This window comes from Nipponia nippon, unplaced genomic scaffold (genome assembly GCF_047370975.1).
Source record: "Nipponia nippon isolate SJK-2023a ecotype South Korea unplaced genomic scaffold, ASM4737097v1 scaffold_2, whole genome shotgun sequence".
In the NCBI taxonomy this organism is placed as follows: Eukaryota; Metazoa; Chordata; class Aves; order Pelecaniformes; family Threskiornithidae; genus Nipponia; species Nipponia nippon.
Window position 1 is genome coordinate 57,744,566 of NW_028262336.1, and position 15,911 is coordinate 57,760,476.

Below are 15,911 nucleotides of genomic sequence, written 5' to 3' on the forward strand. Positions count from 1 at the left end.
CTTTTGGTTTCTGATGCTCCTCAGGGATGTTGCATAAATGCTATGGCTAGAAATAGCTGACACAAAGTCTAGGTAACAAAGAAATTGCACCAAACCAGCTCAGTCTCTTCTAAGAGAGGGCAAATGAAGAAGTTAGCCATTTCAGACAATGTATTTTTGTTGTTGTGTGCATTTTCCTATACTTATTATGCACCATGGTAGGACTGAAACACAACACGTTTGAGGCTGACAATCTTACCAAACATTTGAGGCTGGAGGTCTAGGTTCTACAAAAAAGCACAGAGATTAAGGCATGAATAGGATTTAAAACCAGACAAGTCCAATCTTAACAAATAGCTCCCCCCAAAACAGACCAGAAAAACCTGAATGTAATTACAAAAATACCCATCCTGGATAGGAGCACTATGTGAAAGGATGGTTCAGTAATAAGATGCTTGCTAACTATGCAAAAGTGAGTATACAGAATAATATGTTAATAAGAAACTGTCATCATTACCATCTCATTATACAGACCCTCCCTCACTCAGGTGGGAGGCTGGACTATACGGACCTCTTGTTAATCCACTGTGGCTGTGTTGTGTTAGGTGAATGAAACTTGCAGCAAATTAATATTATGAGTCTTTAGAAAGTATTTTTGTTGGTTCACACAGTGCATTAAAACTTGGTGTGTGTGGCTTTTTTTAATCGTATAATTGAGCCATTCTCAGGCCTATCTGGCATCTAAGTTATTTGCTGTGTCAAATGTTTAGGCTGGGCTTATCCTTAGTCTCTGGTTTCTTCCTGCTGGACATAAGGGATGCTCTCCACTGAAGCTGATGCCACGCACAGTTCACCTTTTAAGCCAAAAATAGTATTTGCCAGTGTCCTAGGAGAATTGGCAACAAAGGTAAGCAGTTAAAGTTGATGCCGAGATGGAGTTGAAGCTGTTACCTACAGGTAGTTGCTGCTTGAGTGAAAAAGTATCTTGTTTATAGCTATGCAACTGCAGGGGAATAATAGACAGCTCTTCCTCAAGCTATTCTTATAGCTTCTCTGAATGCAGCTTTGCTGGGTGCTTAAAGTGCTTTTAAAATGCATTCTGCCAAACTTACAGCATTTGCAACCCTCCGTAACACCACTTGCTTTGTTTTCCTAATGTTTCTGTAGGGTTGGGGTTGACCCAGATCAGGATCCTCCACCTACTAATGACAGCTTTCAAGTCTTACAAGGAGTAAGTAATTACATAACTTTTCCATTAGGCTGATCTTATTTTGTAACTAAGACGATAAAGAACTACAGAAGGTATGAGCATGGGTAAAACCTTTCTCTCCTAGCTGGGAAGTCAATAATGCATTTTACTTTATAATATTCAAGTTATGCCCACTGAAAAACACTGTGGTGTAGGGTGTAATGCTGCAGCATTCAAATTTTTGTATATATATGTGCGTGTGTGTGTGTGTGTATATATATATGGCATCAAAAAACGTCCCAAATCTACTAATATACTCTATTTAATAATGTGCTTTCCTCTTCCCCCACCCACCCAACATGCTTGCTTTTAACGTGCTACAGCATAAACAGTCCTCCCCAAGACTGACCCAGAGATAATCCTCTTGGCTTCTGTTCAATAATTGATACCAAATTTTGGCCCTTGGACTTGCTTAGAATCAAAGATTAAGATGCTAATCCAATCTCAGCTCCTGTATACCATACCACAAGCCAGTTGGATCTTGCCTGTGCTACCTACCACCTGTATGAGGCAAAAGGAGCACTGGAAAACTGTCATTTATATTCGGGAAACTGTTGCTGTGAATCTTGAGTGCAGCTTTCGATGCGTCAGTAACAACCCAAGAGTTGACTTTTTCCCCTGCAATATGTTATTGGCAAACAAGAGTATCGAAAGAATGTTGTTCATAGCAGAAATTTCAGTTGTCCTCATCTATAAACTGAGTGAATTCACAGGAGTGAAAGGTTGGGGGCGGGGAGAACAACCCAACATTTCCTGAGGCTAAACTGGGACTTTCCTCTGTCCAGACCTCAGTTTACACTCTCCCAGAGTACTGCCTGACACTAGTTCAATAGCACAACTGGTTGCTTACATAGCAACCTGCTAGAGGAAGTCGAATGGCAGGAAAGACGGATGACTTTGGACCCAGAGGATGCATAGGGTGCAAGTGGGTGAACTCTGCTTTGTAAACCTCAGATTGTATGGTCCTGGTGTTCAGGCTGGTCACAAATACATGCATGGGATACTTGCTGTATCAGGGATCAGCTTCCTTATTAGTGGTTTCTTCTGCCTTGCTTTTTTTTTTGGTCACAGGTTGTACAGGTAAGAGTTACTTGCTCAGGAAGCATCTCCTTCATTGCAGAAACTGCATTAGGCACCTCTGTGTTCTTTGTAGATGCCCCTGTGTCCAGCACACAAAATAGATTCTGAAATGGTGGGTTTGGGTACCAAAAAGGGTGAACTTGGTTTTCTAGCTATCTGGACACAACCACAAGGCCAGGCCTCAAAACACCTTCTACAATGAAGGCTACAGTTACTGCATAAAACCAAGGTTAGGAAGTAGTAAGATGGCTTTGGCCAGTTCAGACTGAGCTTGTCAGTATTTGAGGAATTGCTTTAACAGGAAACAGAGCATGGGTATTCTGTTCTCATTCAGTGTCTGGGTGGAAATAACTTGTTTGCTTTTTTCCCATGTAAACATAGAGCACTTACCCATTTGTTTCCTTCTTTAGCTGTGCATTGCATTCCTAATGGACTCGATTAGTCAGTTCCCTTTGGATTCCTTTTTCTTTCACCAAGCCAAGATTAGCAGCATGTCACAGTTAAAGAAAATACATCATTTGGGAGTGAAAATGTACTAAGCTTTAACTCTTGGTGGATCATGGATTTTTTGCAGATCAGAAGTACACAGGGCAATCCCAGCTTGTTCTTTTCTAGTAGTTTGGAAGATGATTCATAGAAGGCATTCTCACTTCATCTGTTTTCCTGTGTTTAACTTTGGCCTCTGGCCAAAAAAAAAAAAACCAACCCAAAACAGTAACAAAAGTAAAAACAAATGCAGCTGCAGACCAGCTGGTGTGATGACTAGCAGCACAGTTAGTAAAGGGATTATATTTAACACTGTTTGCAGTGTTAGATATATCTGAGCTTGATCTAGAACTTAGGAAATTTGCATGACCTTCCTCAATTGTTAGTTTATACGGATTCCCTGTTAAGCGTATTTTTTTTAAGTGTAGTATTTTCCATCAGGTTTGCGAGAGTTTATCGGGTACGGTAAATGCCCTTATTCTTCCAAGGAAGCAATAGGCTTAAGGAAAGAACGTCGAATAGACCTAGAGTTACAGAAGCAAGCAATGAATAGGGATCAGGCTGGATTATTCCAGTTGATTTATTTGGGCAGGAGAATGGGGATGGTACATCAATGAGGCTTATTTGTCAGTTTTGGACTTACTTCTGTATCCATTACTGCATTAACTGTGCGATAAGCTTTTAGACTCAAGGGAACTTGGTGGTAGAGGGCTCATTAAGGTAACTTGAGGGTAATGAAGAGGGCCTACTTCTCTGCAGTCATTTCTGGTCTTTCTAGGGTAAGTAACCTTCTCAGTATAAGCATGTCTCTAAAACAGTTTTCTTCTGCAGTCCAAGTACAGTATTGAAGTAATTTGGCTTTTTTGGACAGGACATTGTAACGTGAATGATTGGAATGTGTGATTTGGGTTTTTTTTTCCTGCCTGAAATAATTGAATATTTTTTTTTATCTTATTTTTAGGATGGCCCAGATTCTGAAAGAAGGAACAGGACAAAGCAGGAAAGCGCTTGGCTCTTCAGACTATGGTATAGCTTTGACCATAAGTATCCTTTTGAAAACACAGCTTAGCTTCAAGGCATGAAATGTTCACTTTTTTTCTTTCCATGTACCCATATGTAGCCTTAAGCACTTGAGAGTCACACAGGATAAAAAAAATCAAGTATTTGACAGGTTCAAGGCACAGAACTGAAGCTTGAACTTGCTGACTTGGAAGATGGACCTTTCCTTTCTCTAATGCATGGTATGTCACACTTGCTGGAGGACAGAAACCAGTCAGTTCTAGGAGCTGAAGTTCCTTCCTGAACAACAAGACAGCCAATTAACTATTTCAGATCCTCTGATTTGTTCCATTAATCTGTTCTCATCTTCACTGATGCTCATGGCAAAAACTAGTTTTCCAGTTCATTGTATGTGTGTAAGCCTCCACTCATTGCTCTGACGAGCCATCTGCTTTTGTGATGAAGTCCTCTTTGGAAACTCATTGCTGATACGGGAAGTTCTGGAACTGAAAGCTACATGTGATCCAGCTTATTTCCTTCAGTATATCCACAACTTCCTATGGGTGTTAAAGCAGAGAGTGTCCTTGTGTGTATATAGTACTGTACAACCTTTCTGAAGCTGCTATTATACTATTTAGATAGCCTTGTTTAAGCTTCTGAGCAAGTTTTGTGTAGCTGTCCTATCTTTCATGCTTGTGCTTTTTTTAGTCTACTTAGCATATTCTTAATCAGTATATCATACAGGTACCCCTCCTTAACAGCTTACACTCACTTAGTGGAAAATGGCAAAGATGATGTGGTGGCCATGGCAAGTTACTTATACCTAGAAATTCAAAGAAGTTTTGGTTCTTGATTTGTAGTAATTTCTGGGGCAGTTAAATATATGTAAATGTCTGTGACAGGGCCTTAATCTTGTTGCAGCTTGCATCTGAGAAGTGAGTCTTTTCACTGGGGTCTTGGCCATTGGTTGATGAGAGATTGCTGGCCTGGTTGGAGCACAGCAGTTTTCTTCCATGCCTTGTGCATCAAGATTTCCCACCCAGGGAAACCCAGGTATAGTGTTGAAAGCATTCAGATCCTACAGCACTTGTCTGTTCAGGATAAAGTCTGTTTGTGACTGATACTTTCAGATGCAGTAGTATTGGGTCAAAGCCCAGCAGGGAGTGTATGTGCTAGTTTAAATATTCATAAATGTAAGTGATTTCAAGTTAACACTTTGATTTGTAGTGGCTGGTGTCAAAGTGTATTGAGGTCAATTTTTGTTATTTAAAAAAACCAAAAAAACAACTTATGTGATAAGAGCACAGAAGGGTCTGGCTGTGGCTGACTGCTGCTTTTTTGTCTTTTTAAGAAGGAAGCAGAACTATCCTCTTCCCCTACCCTTACAAGAGGTATGTGCCCAATGAAAAATGGAGTAGTTGGCAATGCTGACTTCCCCTCGGCTGATGCTAGCACAAGGGCAGTCCCCAGCAGCTGCAGCAAGGGCGGGGGGAGTGCTAGGTGAAAATTACAGCTTAATTAGCTATTTCACAGAAATGTAAAGGATGCTGGTAGTGCACTTGCTTTTTCAGTGGTGACTAGCAATCTTTAGGGAAGGTTTCCATGAAGTCTGTGCCAAGGAAACTGATGTCCAGGGGCAGAATTGACTTGCTGTATCTTAGAGGTAAAATTCTGCTCCTTCTGTTGCAAGGAGGCATTCAGATAAGCATCGGCTGGGTGGCCTTAAATTGCATGGAAGGGATGATCTTTAGAACTGCCACCCATGGCTAAATGTAAAAATATTTTTTGCTAATGCAGTCACTTGGTTTGTGGGTAGAAAGGCAGATTGTCTCAAAATTCACTCTTTGCAAGGGAACTTGAGAAAGATGAAGTAAGATGCACTTGGCAGTGTGCTCCAATTGCCTGCAGAGCTCTGTGTGGATGGGTAACTGGGAACTTCATTCCTGTGGAATGCAGAGTTCATTGAATGTCATGGGCTGTTCCATGGGTTCACCCACAATTGTTAAACATGAAGAAAACGGCAACTTTGATGAAGTACCAGATGTCTTTTACTGGGCCTGTTTTATTACAACTGAGTCACTGCGTGACTGTCTGCCACAGGGCAACGTAGAGGCTGGTAGGTTAGTGTAAGGGGGAGAGTTTATTTCTTTCCAGGACTGGGTGTAGCCACACTGTTACTGGGGGAGGGAAGGAGGAAATATAACTCTGCAGTGGCATAATCACGCTGTTACACGCTCAAGTAAACATGCTATGCCAGGCTCTGCTAAAACAGCCCCTTTTAACCCCGCTTTCCCCCAAGCACCTGATCCGTTGAGAGCATCAGGGAAACTGTGTTATATTTCACAAGTGGACTTGATTCTCTCTGTGCTTAGAGGCCTAAGAAAGTAACTACAATACCTACAGTTTATATTTACATTTAAAATAATCAGACTAACTTAAAAACAAACAAACAAAAAAGCCTTCTGGTCCTGATTTCAATGTTTGGAAGTCTTAGCACTTTCCTCCTGAGCGCTGTTCTTGTGCCAGTCAAGATCAGCATGCTGCTCTGTAGCAGGGACACCTTTTTTGACTCCTGGGTGTTTCCTCAGGCATATCCTCAGTCTGGGTACTAGTGTGACCAAATATGGCTTTACCTGGGGGCAGACCTGTGAGGAGAGGTGTAAAGACACCTTCCTTTCCACCCCCCGTGCCCCCTCAATGTAATCGAGGTAACATTGCCTGGGCAGATGTTTTCCTTCCAGGCTGTGTTACATGCTTCTTGCCATACAGTTTTCCCTTCGCCTTTCTGAGGCTCTGTGTGGTATGTATATGTGCACTGCAGAGATGTCTTTGAGCCTTACCAGAGTAAGATCTCTGGTTGCATCTCTGTGGCTCAGTGACCAGCCAGCAGTGGACCAGTTCAGGTGGCTGCATTGCTTGGAGGATGTTGGATGGACAGTATTTCTTTATTTCTCTGTGTTGCCTTGCATGGGTGTGTCGTCTTGTTACCTCTAGCTTGCAATCTCAAGACCATGCTTCCATCTGCAGAGCAGAGGCACCATTGGACCTGTTAACATTAAAGCACATGTACCTCTGCTCCTTTTGGCTCCAGAGAGCCCAAAAGCTGGAAATATGGCACCTGCTTGAAAATTTGAGAGGTAGGTAGTTCCCCTTGCAGTAAATGTGTGGGTAAAGAAACTTCCCTTAAAAGGACCAAGGGAAAAATGTTGGGGGAGATGTTTTTCATTTATTTGTTTACAAATACAGATTTTTTTTTTTTCAATGGCTGTTTTATATACAATTATTGAGCAACACATAGATCAAAGGCAGAATCACATTTATGTACAATTGTCTTTTTATTTTCATAGTGGTTTTTGAGCACTGATGTGTTTTCCTTAACTACTTAAGTTATTTAAAGCCGATTCTCACTCACAGTGGCCCTCCGTTAACCACAACTCTACCCAGCTGGTGTGGCCTGATAGCCCGCTGTCTGACAAGTCCCCAGGTTTATGATGTAAGTAGAATGACTCAATACTTCTGTGTTTTGTTTCTTATTTAATTTCAGCAAAGTGTTTTTTTTTTTTCCTTTTAGGCAGAAGGCTGGTATGATATACATACTGCAAGAAAGTGCTTGCTTGTCCTAGGCAGAAAAGATTTAAGATACTCTCCCCTCAGGCAACAGCTTCTCTTAGTGGAAATTGGAGATGATCTTATTGTTCAAATACTACATTTAAAAAAATAACATTTAAGGATATTGGAAAATTACAGGCATAGTCAATAAACCAGTTCAGTGAATCACTTCAAAATATTCATTCCCTCTCAACACTTTTGGACAAGATTCTTTTCCTGTTACTACTAAGGCTGTGTTGAGGTCTCCTTCAGAGAAGACACTGATGCATTTACCCATGCCGGAAGGAAATCTGGTACAGATTCCCTTCGTTGTTTCCACTGTGAAATTTGAGATCATATTACAGGAACTGTTAATCAGTTACTTATCTCAGTCTAGCAGGTCACTGTACTGTCTTTACAGCCATGTCTTGCAATAATTAATGCTTCATTCTCCTATTACTCTTGCAGGATCCTGATACATGTCATTCCTATCTGTACAGTGCTTCTGAAATCTACAACTTTTTATGAGCTGCTTGTAAATAAAACCATAGTACTGTGTGGCATCACTCAGATTTGCAGGTTCTCTGGAATGGTAACATCTCTGCTATGTTCAAGTAGTCTTGGATCAGATTTCTATTTATCTTTTCCTAGGGAGTTATGAATTCCACTTGCAACTTTGAAATACTTTCCTGCATTTCTTTCTGGTATCATTAGCATCTTTCTTTTACCTGAGAGTAAAATTCCAAAGAAATTTGAAATGTTTGCTGCCTATTTGGAGGTATTAGTAATGCAAGAAATTGGCCTTGTTCCCATCTTTGCAATGCCACTGGAGATCTTAAAACAGATCTAGGCTGGAAGGCATCCATCAGACCAATTAGCCTACTTGTGTCTTGCCCATGTGTCTATCTATGTATGATCTTATAAGATTAGTTATCCAGTAACTGAGGTTCTAACCAGAATGAACATGGAAGCTTTGGCTTTCATTTTCTCTAACAGTTGGGCCCTTTTTTAATTATTCTTTACTCCTCATTCTTAGCTACTACCGCATGTGGAAACTTATTCTTTAATTGGATTGGTTCTGTCACACCCCCCCACACACACACACTCACTCTCTGCCTCTTGGGATGTTACCTTCATCGTTAAAAATGCTTATAAGGCTGCATACTTTCTTAAGGTGTATAATGTGGAACTTTTACATTGTATTCTCTCTTCTTGTTCCTATTTCAGTGCATTGTTGCATTAGTCTTAGGAAAGAATATAATTTTGAGATTTTGTTTCTTTTCAAGATTTCCAAACTCTGCAGTTGCTTTATTGCTTTTCATTTCTTTGCATGACTGGCTTTGCTACAGTACTGTGACTATACCATTTTATTACTGGCTAAAAAGCTTGGAATCTTTTGCCTTCCTGTTAAGTGCAGGTGAAGCAACTGAGTGCCATGTCTTTGGGGGGACAGAAACTGCTTGGAATAGTTGTGCTTTTGTGAGGTATTTCCAGGAAAATGGAATGATACATCTGAGAGAATTAAAGACTGAAGACTTTGAATTAAACAAACAAAATGTCTGTAAGCACTCAACAGAATGTAACATAGCTGGAAAATGTGTTTCAAAAAGTAGTAAATCCTAGATCTCATTCAGGTGCATGTCTGAGCAGTTACAACATCTACATAGAGAAGAAGGAGAAGAAAGCATACAAGTATGTGGCTGTACTGACTGTATATTTGTGTATTGTTTTCAGCTTTTGTTGGGTTTTTTCCTCTGGCTGTATTGCAACATTATTTAGAATTCAGTTTCGCTTCTGTGAGTGGGAGTACATCTTTTTAGTTAGATGCCAACGGGGCGTTTTAAAGTCTGAAAGTCAGATAATCTTATTACGTAGTCCACCTACAACCTATTCCTAAGAATGAGATCGTGTCATCTAAACTCGAATTTACATGACGTACATGTAATGCTCTGAGTCAGCATGCAGGGGTGAGGTACAGTGCATTTTTTCCAGAGCTGCTGTTATTATTCCTTGCTGATGTTCTCCCACTGCTTTAGGACTGTGCCATTAGGCTCACCATTAAGTGTTTCCCACCCAAACAGAATCCAAGCTGCAACTTAAAAGCATAAAAGGCTGCTGTAGTTAGTGTTTAAAATAATCCTTTTCAAAAATTTACTCCTATTTTTCTCTTCTGGTGTTATCTTCAGTGCCTGACCATTTGGCAGGGCTTTCCAATTTATGCCAGGTCACCTTTTTTCTTCCCTTTTGACATGTCCTTTGAAACTTTTAGTAATTCTCTGTTTCATCAACCATTTATCCCATTTGGAAGAAGCATCTGCGTTATCACCTGATAAAACGAAACACTCCAGGGGGATTTTTTTTTTTTGCTTGTTTGTTCAGGGGTGTGTTTTCTGTCCTACACATGCTCCCACCTTTTTTTTTTTTATTTTGAAAGTTTAGTTCTTGCACCATACACAGTGTGACAACTTCATATGAAAGCAGAGGGAATTGAATTATTTTTCTAAATAAGCAAACCCAGTAAAGAAACTTCATTTGCAGTTTATATAAATCTTGGAGGAGGTAACTCTCAAAATAGTGAGAAAACTATTCAGCCATGCCTCTCCCCTCCCCTTTCTTATTGCTTCTAGCTTCATAGCAAAGATTGTTTAGTTTCCTTGAATTTGAACTCAGCTGAGAAATAAACTCTTAAGCAGAGCATCAGGTTTAAGCTGTAATGTATTTTGCATGCATACTACTTGATGCTTTTGTTTTGGAGCCACAAGATAAGTGACTTCTGGTGCAAGTTTTGTCATCCGTGATGCCTGTGTTGTATTCAGCCCCAGCAGCCTATGTGGTGACTATCAGCGCTTTGCACGTGTAAAGTACACCGCACATACTTCTTTTTGCACTGCCTTAGGAGGCAATAAAGACTGGCTTTGTAAGCAGTAACTCTAAATAAGCTTCAGCCATTTTAACATCTCCATCACACATTCTTAGGAGCATGAGCAGATTTTCCTACAAATGGGACAGAATGCCGTGAGGTCCCTCAGGGCTATGGTCAGCACGTCAAAGCAAAATTCAGTCTTTTGCAGGGTTTTGGATTGAAGTACTTAGCCATTCTAGTTTGTCAGTTTAAGTAGTGAAGTTCAGACCTATATTTTTTGAGTGAATTGCAGCTATTCCTACAGAACTGTAGGGGATTGCAGAGGCCAGTTTAGGGTTATTCTTGGAAGAATTTCAAGTCTCTAGGGATCTGCTTGGATACGTTTCCTGTCTTTCTTGAAAGAATTGTTAGTGCTGCATGAAGCACAGTAGGTTTATTCACCCATCCTCTTTGCTTGCAAACATAGTAAATCCGTGTACTACATGGGATTGTTCATGGATGTTCTCTGGGGAAATATATGAAATAAATTGCCTGCTGCTTGCAGTGCTGTTCAGAAGTGAAATAAATAAGTGGAACTTGGCTTGTACAAGTCAATGTTTGTTCACTATGTTGAGAGAAAGCTTAATGTTTTCTCTGGAACTGGTCGTGTTTACGTACATGTAAGCATAGCCTGGGACAAACCAGCAAAGACTGAGTTAAGACTTGCCATATAGTGTAAAGCCGGTGGCCCTCTCCTTTCAGCATCGTGCTTCCAAGAGCTTTTCAGCATTTTGGGGAAGCTCAAGTGTAGTGTATGTGTTCTTACTGGTTTCTTATCTGATAAGTGGCTGCAAGGATTCACTGTTAAATAGAATTGTGGAGACCCGAGATGCTTCGGGAGCTTGCTGCAGCCACTTCACACGTGGCCCTGCTATCGCAATACCTCCTGGTGCGCTGTTAGCCCTGCCCTCCCCTCCTTGGCGCTTCTCCAAGGGCGAACACCGTGAAAGGCAGCTTGCGATAGAGCTTCTCAGCTTCTTCGACTTCTTAAAACATAACCAGTCAACAGTCACAAACTGCCGTCTTCTTACTCGTTTTTCTGCTTTTCATCTTTATTTGAATGTCTCTTCTTCAAAACCAGAATATATAGGGATATCAGGTTTTCTTAAACAGCTGATTATTTTGTGTACCTTTTTTAATCATCATGTTCTTGTCCCTCAGACTTTCACTTTCTTGCAATGGAAAGCTTGTAAAGGCTGTTTCTGCCAACTATAGCTGAACCCTTTAATTTCTACCTTTTTACTTTTTAAGATAGTGACAGTAGTTGAGTGTTTTCTTTGCAATCGAAGAAAACAAGTGTCCTAAACTGTATTTGCTCTTTGAGAACGGTGCTGTCTATCACAGTAACCCTGTCTCTAATAAGCGATGATAAATTTGGATTCCATGAAGGTTCTGAGAAATTAGCATTCATTCTAAGTAGGGCTTGTCTTACACCCAACGCTGAACTGCACCACTATTTTTGTTGGTTTTGGGAAACTCCTGACACCTCTTCCAGGCCTCATTAGTTAAATATTCTGTATCATCTAGAGGCTTCTGCTGCTTTATTTTGGCTGATTATCGTTCTGAAATAATGACAGGAAGCTTTCCTAGGAAGTTTTATTTAGCCAGGCACTGCATTTTTCATCATGGACAGGTTAATCAGCATTTTCAATCTCAAGTGCCCTGAGCTCCTGTTCTGCAATACAGGTAGGGCTTTCTGGTCAGGCTGATCACAGGCATCCTATCTCACGTAGCTTGTGCCCTCCTTCCTTTGACGAAGTGGACGAAAATGATGTATTTTGAGAATGTAGCCTGATCGGTGTCCAGCCTACTGAGGGGAACAGCAATACACTTACATTTCGGCTCTTGTTAAGCAGTATGGAGCTACTCGCATGGGGAAATAATTGCTTTCAGTTGCAAGAAAGCAAGCTTATAGTACTGATAGGATTTCTTCAAATATGAGGAAGCCCTATTTTCTGACCAATTCAGCTGTTTTGCCTTTTATCAAGACGGTGTTAAACAGGAGTGAAACGATTGCTTCCTGTTGTATTATGCTGTGTAGAGAAATTGTTTTGTTACACTTTAGCAATTCCTAGTCTCTGACCGTTTATTTCATCCCATCTCTGCCAAAATAAATTAACAGGGTTTCATAAGCCACTTTCTTGAATGATTTTTTGGAAAGAAAACATATCAGAACTAGTTACAAAACTATGAAGCAAGCACTTTCTTGTATCGTCTTTCGTACTTTTATGGCTCAGGAGCGTTCCTAAGAACTAGGTCAAGTAATTCTCTATTTAGTACCAGGTAAGAGTAAGCAGATAGTTTAAGAGTGTGGCTAGTTTTCGATCAATAACAAAAATTTGTTGAGGAAACCTTGAGTATAAAGAATTTGGGCCTGATGAGTTCTTACCAGTTTGCATGAGTCTTTTACTATTGAACTTGACTAATTAGCAACAGATGCAACTCTGACTTTGTATCTGGAGTGACTTAATTGTGCTCGTTCTCCAGTCTTTCCTGTACTGCCTTCTAAATTGTCATGCAAAAAAGTGTATACTGCTCATCTCATGTACTTCTGGTAAACTTCCAGTGCAATTAAATCCCTAGTTACGTGTTTCATAATCTAGTTCTTGGATTCAGCTCCTGCTCATCTCTCCACACTAGCAGTAGTTATACAGGAAGCAGTAAGGTGATTTGCAAACACTGGGTGCAAGATTATTTTTAGCATTTCTTGAGGTTCGAACTTTACCGCTTACTGCTTCTGTATTGACACATAGGTAAACTCTTCTGTTCAGTTACCTTCTTGGCAAAGACCAGATGTTGTCCAGTGTACAAAGATTTTTCTTCTTTTTTTTTTTTTTCCCCCCAGAATCAAGAACAGCTTAGAGAAGAGGATTCTGATTTTATTCTGAATGATGGTGACCTTACTGTGACGTATGGTGATACAACAATAACTGCAAATGGTTCTTCTGGCCCCCATACAGCTACTACTAGCCTTGATGGCAGGAGAACAAAAAGTAGTTCAGAGGAAGCACTAGAACGTGATTTGGGAGCAGCAGATCATGAAGTTACAAGCAGGGGTACCCGGCTAGTATTTCCTCTGGAAGACAATGCATGATCACTGACTCAGTAAAAATGACTCTTGCTCTGTGGATGGATCAAGGAAGACTGCAGGCCACTGTGTCACTTGAGGTGGGGATGTTTTATTGAAACAAGTTAACATGCGTAAGTGGTTTTACTAGGGCCTGAAGATGTCGCCTCTTTTTTACTCAAGATGCTGACGGTGGGGTTTTCTAAATGTCTGAAAATAGACGAATGAGAACTTGTCATTCTCCTCTTTTCAACTGCATATTGAATCCAAGTATAACTAGCATGCTGCAATTGTCTTGTTCAGCTGCAGCAGCTCTCTCTGAAGAGAAGTATATGAAAACATTGTCATGGAACTGAGCTTGTCTTGGCTTAGCTTGGGAATGAGGAAAAAGAGATTTAAACATGATGATAATTATGAGATGAAAAAAGGATGCGTGTGTCTGAATGTGGAGAGATCCATTGTTAACTTCTCTTGTGAGGCTGAGGAAACTATAAAGTAAACGGGTCAGTATACATTAGGACTACAGGTGCATGAATGCAAGACTCTGTGGAGAATCTGTTACTGCAAGCTGTACTTAATGTATTTCAGGGGAAAAAAGGGAAAAGAGGATTTCTTCACTGGCCATGTGTTTAAATAGGAAGGCAATGAGAGCTACTTGTCCCTTTAGCTTTGGGCAACTTGACTATTACTATTAGCCTAACTTCTAGTGCCTCAAAAGAAAAACATCCAGCTTCCTGTGGTCTAAGATGTACCTGACCCAACACAAGCCTGGAGCCAGGCTCTCTTGGGTGGAAGTCATGAAGTAAAACTTTCTCTCCCTTAAGGTTCCTAAAACTGGATGAAGATAGTTGGAAATGTATCTTGTTGGGCTGGGGAAAACAGCAGATAGGAGGAGGAGGTGGAAGAGAGAGAGAGAGGCAGTATTGAACTTGCATGGAACCATGAGGTTTCATATTGCTCAGAAGAATCCATGGACTCTGCTTACAGTTCTTGTGTGTGATAAACAGCAAACATCTAATTAAACAGACAAACAAATACTACTGGCTTTACCATTTGTGACTCTCCTAAAAGAAAGGTGTTTACTCTTGTTCTCTTTCGCAGAGTAGATGTGAAACTTCAGTGGGACATTGCACAACAACATATAAGCTACAGAAGCGATGAACTGTATATCATCATAAATGTGAAAAGGGAAAAATCTTTGCCTAGTCTTTAGCCCACTTACACGTAGGCTAGCTTTAACTTATTGCTAAATGCTTTTTAATTTCCAAATGAGGAGATATCATTGTCTTTGCCAATAGCTGAAAACTTATGCTTCGAAGAGCAGTTCAGCTATTTAAAGCATGCTAAAATGTGTTTTCATTCTCATGTCTCAAAAGGTTTATTTTTTTAAGAGTTCTGTGGCCCACTAATGTGATGTAATATCAGTTTGTCTAAAACGTGTGTTTTTCTTGCTGCCATTTCAGTTGTTCCTCTCATAAAACTGTGTGAGTAAATACCCACTCTGTTTTTCCTTAACTATTAAACTTAACAGGCTAACTTTGGTACGAGAACTTACTGCTGCAGAGAAACATTGCAGTCATATTGTCTAGTCTGCTTTCTTTCAGATGTGTTCTCTAATGAGTGATCTACCTCCTTGTCTGTCCCTCCAAGGTAAATTTGTAAAGGGCATTGATCTGTAATGACTGTCTGACATTATTAAGAAAAGAGACACGAGGAAAGCAGAAGCTTTTTTTGTGGAAAAACTGGAAGAGCAATACAGTCTGAGCTCTGTTCTTAAATGGTGAAGAGTAACAAACCCTGAGGAAGATCTGAGCAGAACAACTCCCTTTCAGTTCTCCTCTGCTTTCAAGGAAGACAAAGCAGATAAATAGCAATGATCCATGCTATTTATACTGTCTACATGGCTTGTTTTTTCTTTTTTTTTTAAGTGCTCTGGCAGTAGAAAAAGTAGTTTCCTCCTAAATTACAAAAATAATTGCATTCATTTTGGACAAGTCTTGGGACCCATGCTGTCAACACTGAGTGAGGACTTGAAACTTCTACAACAATTCGAGTTATTAGCTGAGTCGTATGAAACAAATTTTGGGTTGAGACAGTGAAACTTACCCAAAATAAATGGACTTAATACAGTGAGGCAAATCTTTACGTGCAGCTTGAAGCTGAAGCTTACCAAATCACTTTGGCTGACAAACAGAGCCTTGTGCAGAGAGATCTGTTCTTTGGAAGAAAGATCAGGTACAGATTCTGGAAGTAGAAATTCTGTTTCATTAGCTTCCTCAGGAAGACTGAATCTCTTGAAAGCATCAATAAACCATTCCAGTGCAGATGCTTCTCTGTCTGTGTTTTTAATTCCCATAGCAAAAATATACAATTGAATGAAGTTCACCAGTAAGCTCAAAATGTCGTTGTGAAAGAGCAGCCAAATTAGATGGATCATTGGTGAGAGGTGAGGAATATAATAGTCTAACTTCACATTCAAAAATTACTTCAAACGCTTATCCAGCATGGTGAGGAGAGGCCCATATACACAAGCTTAATTTTTATTCATACGTTACAACAAT

General features: G+C 40.2%; 1 protein-coding gene across 1 annotated transcript in view; it reads left to right on the forward strand.

The window, feature by feature from the left end:
• Nucleotides 1-15,676, forward strand: part of SLC9A7 (solute carrier family 9 member A7) — a 77,853-nt gene extending 62,177 nt beyond the window's left edge. The window contains exons 14-17 of the mRNA XM_087758180.1: nucleotides 1,147-1,210; nucleotides 3,756-3,838; nucleotides 7,181-7,286; nucleotides 13,129-15,676. Of these exons, the coding sequence (XP_087614306.1) occupies nucleotides 1,147-1,210; nucleotides 3,756-3,838; nucleotides 7,181-7,286; nucleotides 13,129-13,377 (502 nt within the window). The 3' untranslated portion in view covers nucleotides 13,378-15,676. The remainder of the gene's footprint in view (nucleotides 1-1,146; nucleotides 1,211-3,755; nucleotides 3,839-7,180; nucleotides 7,287-13,128) is intronic.
• The last annotated feature ends 235 nt before the right edge of the window (nucleotides 15,677-15,911 follow it).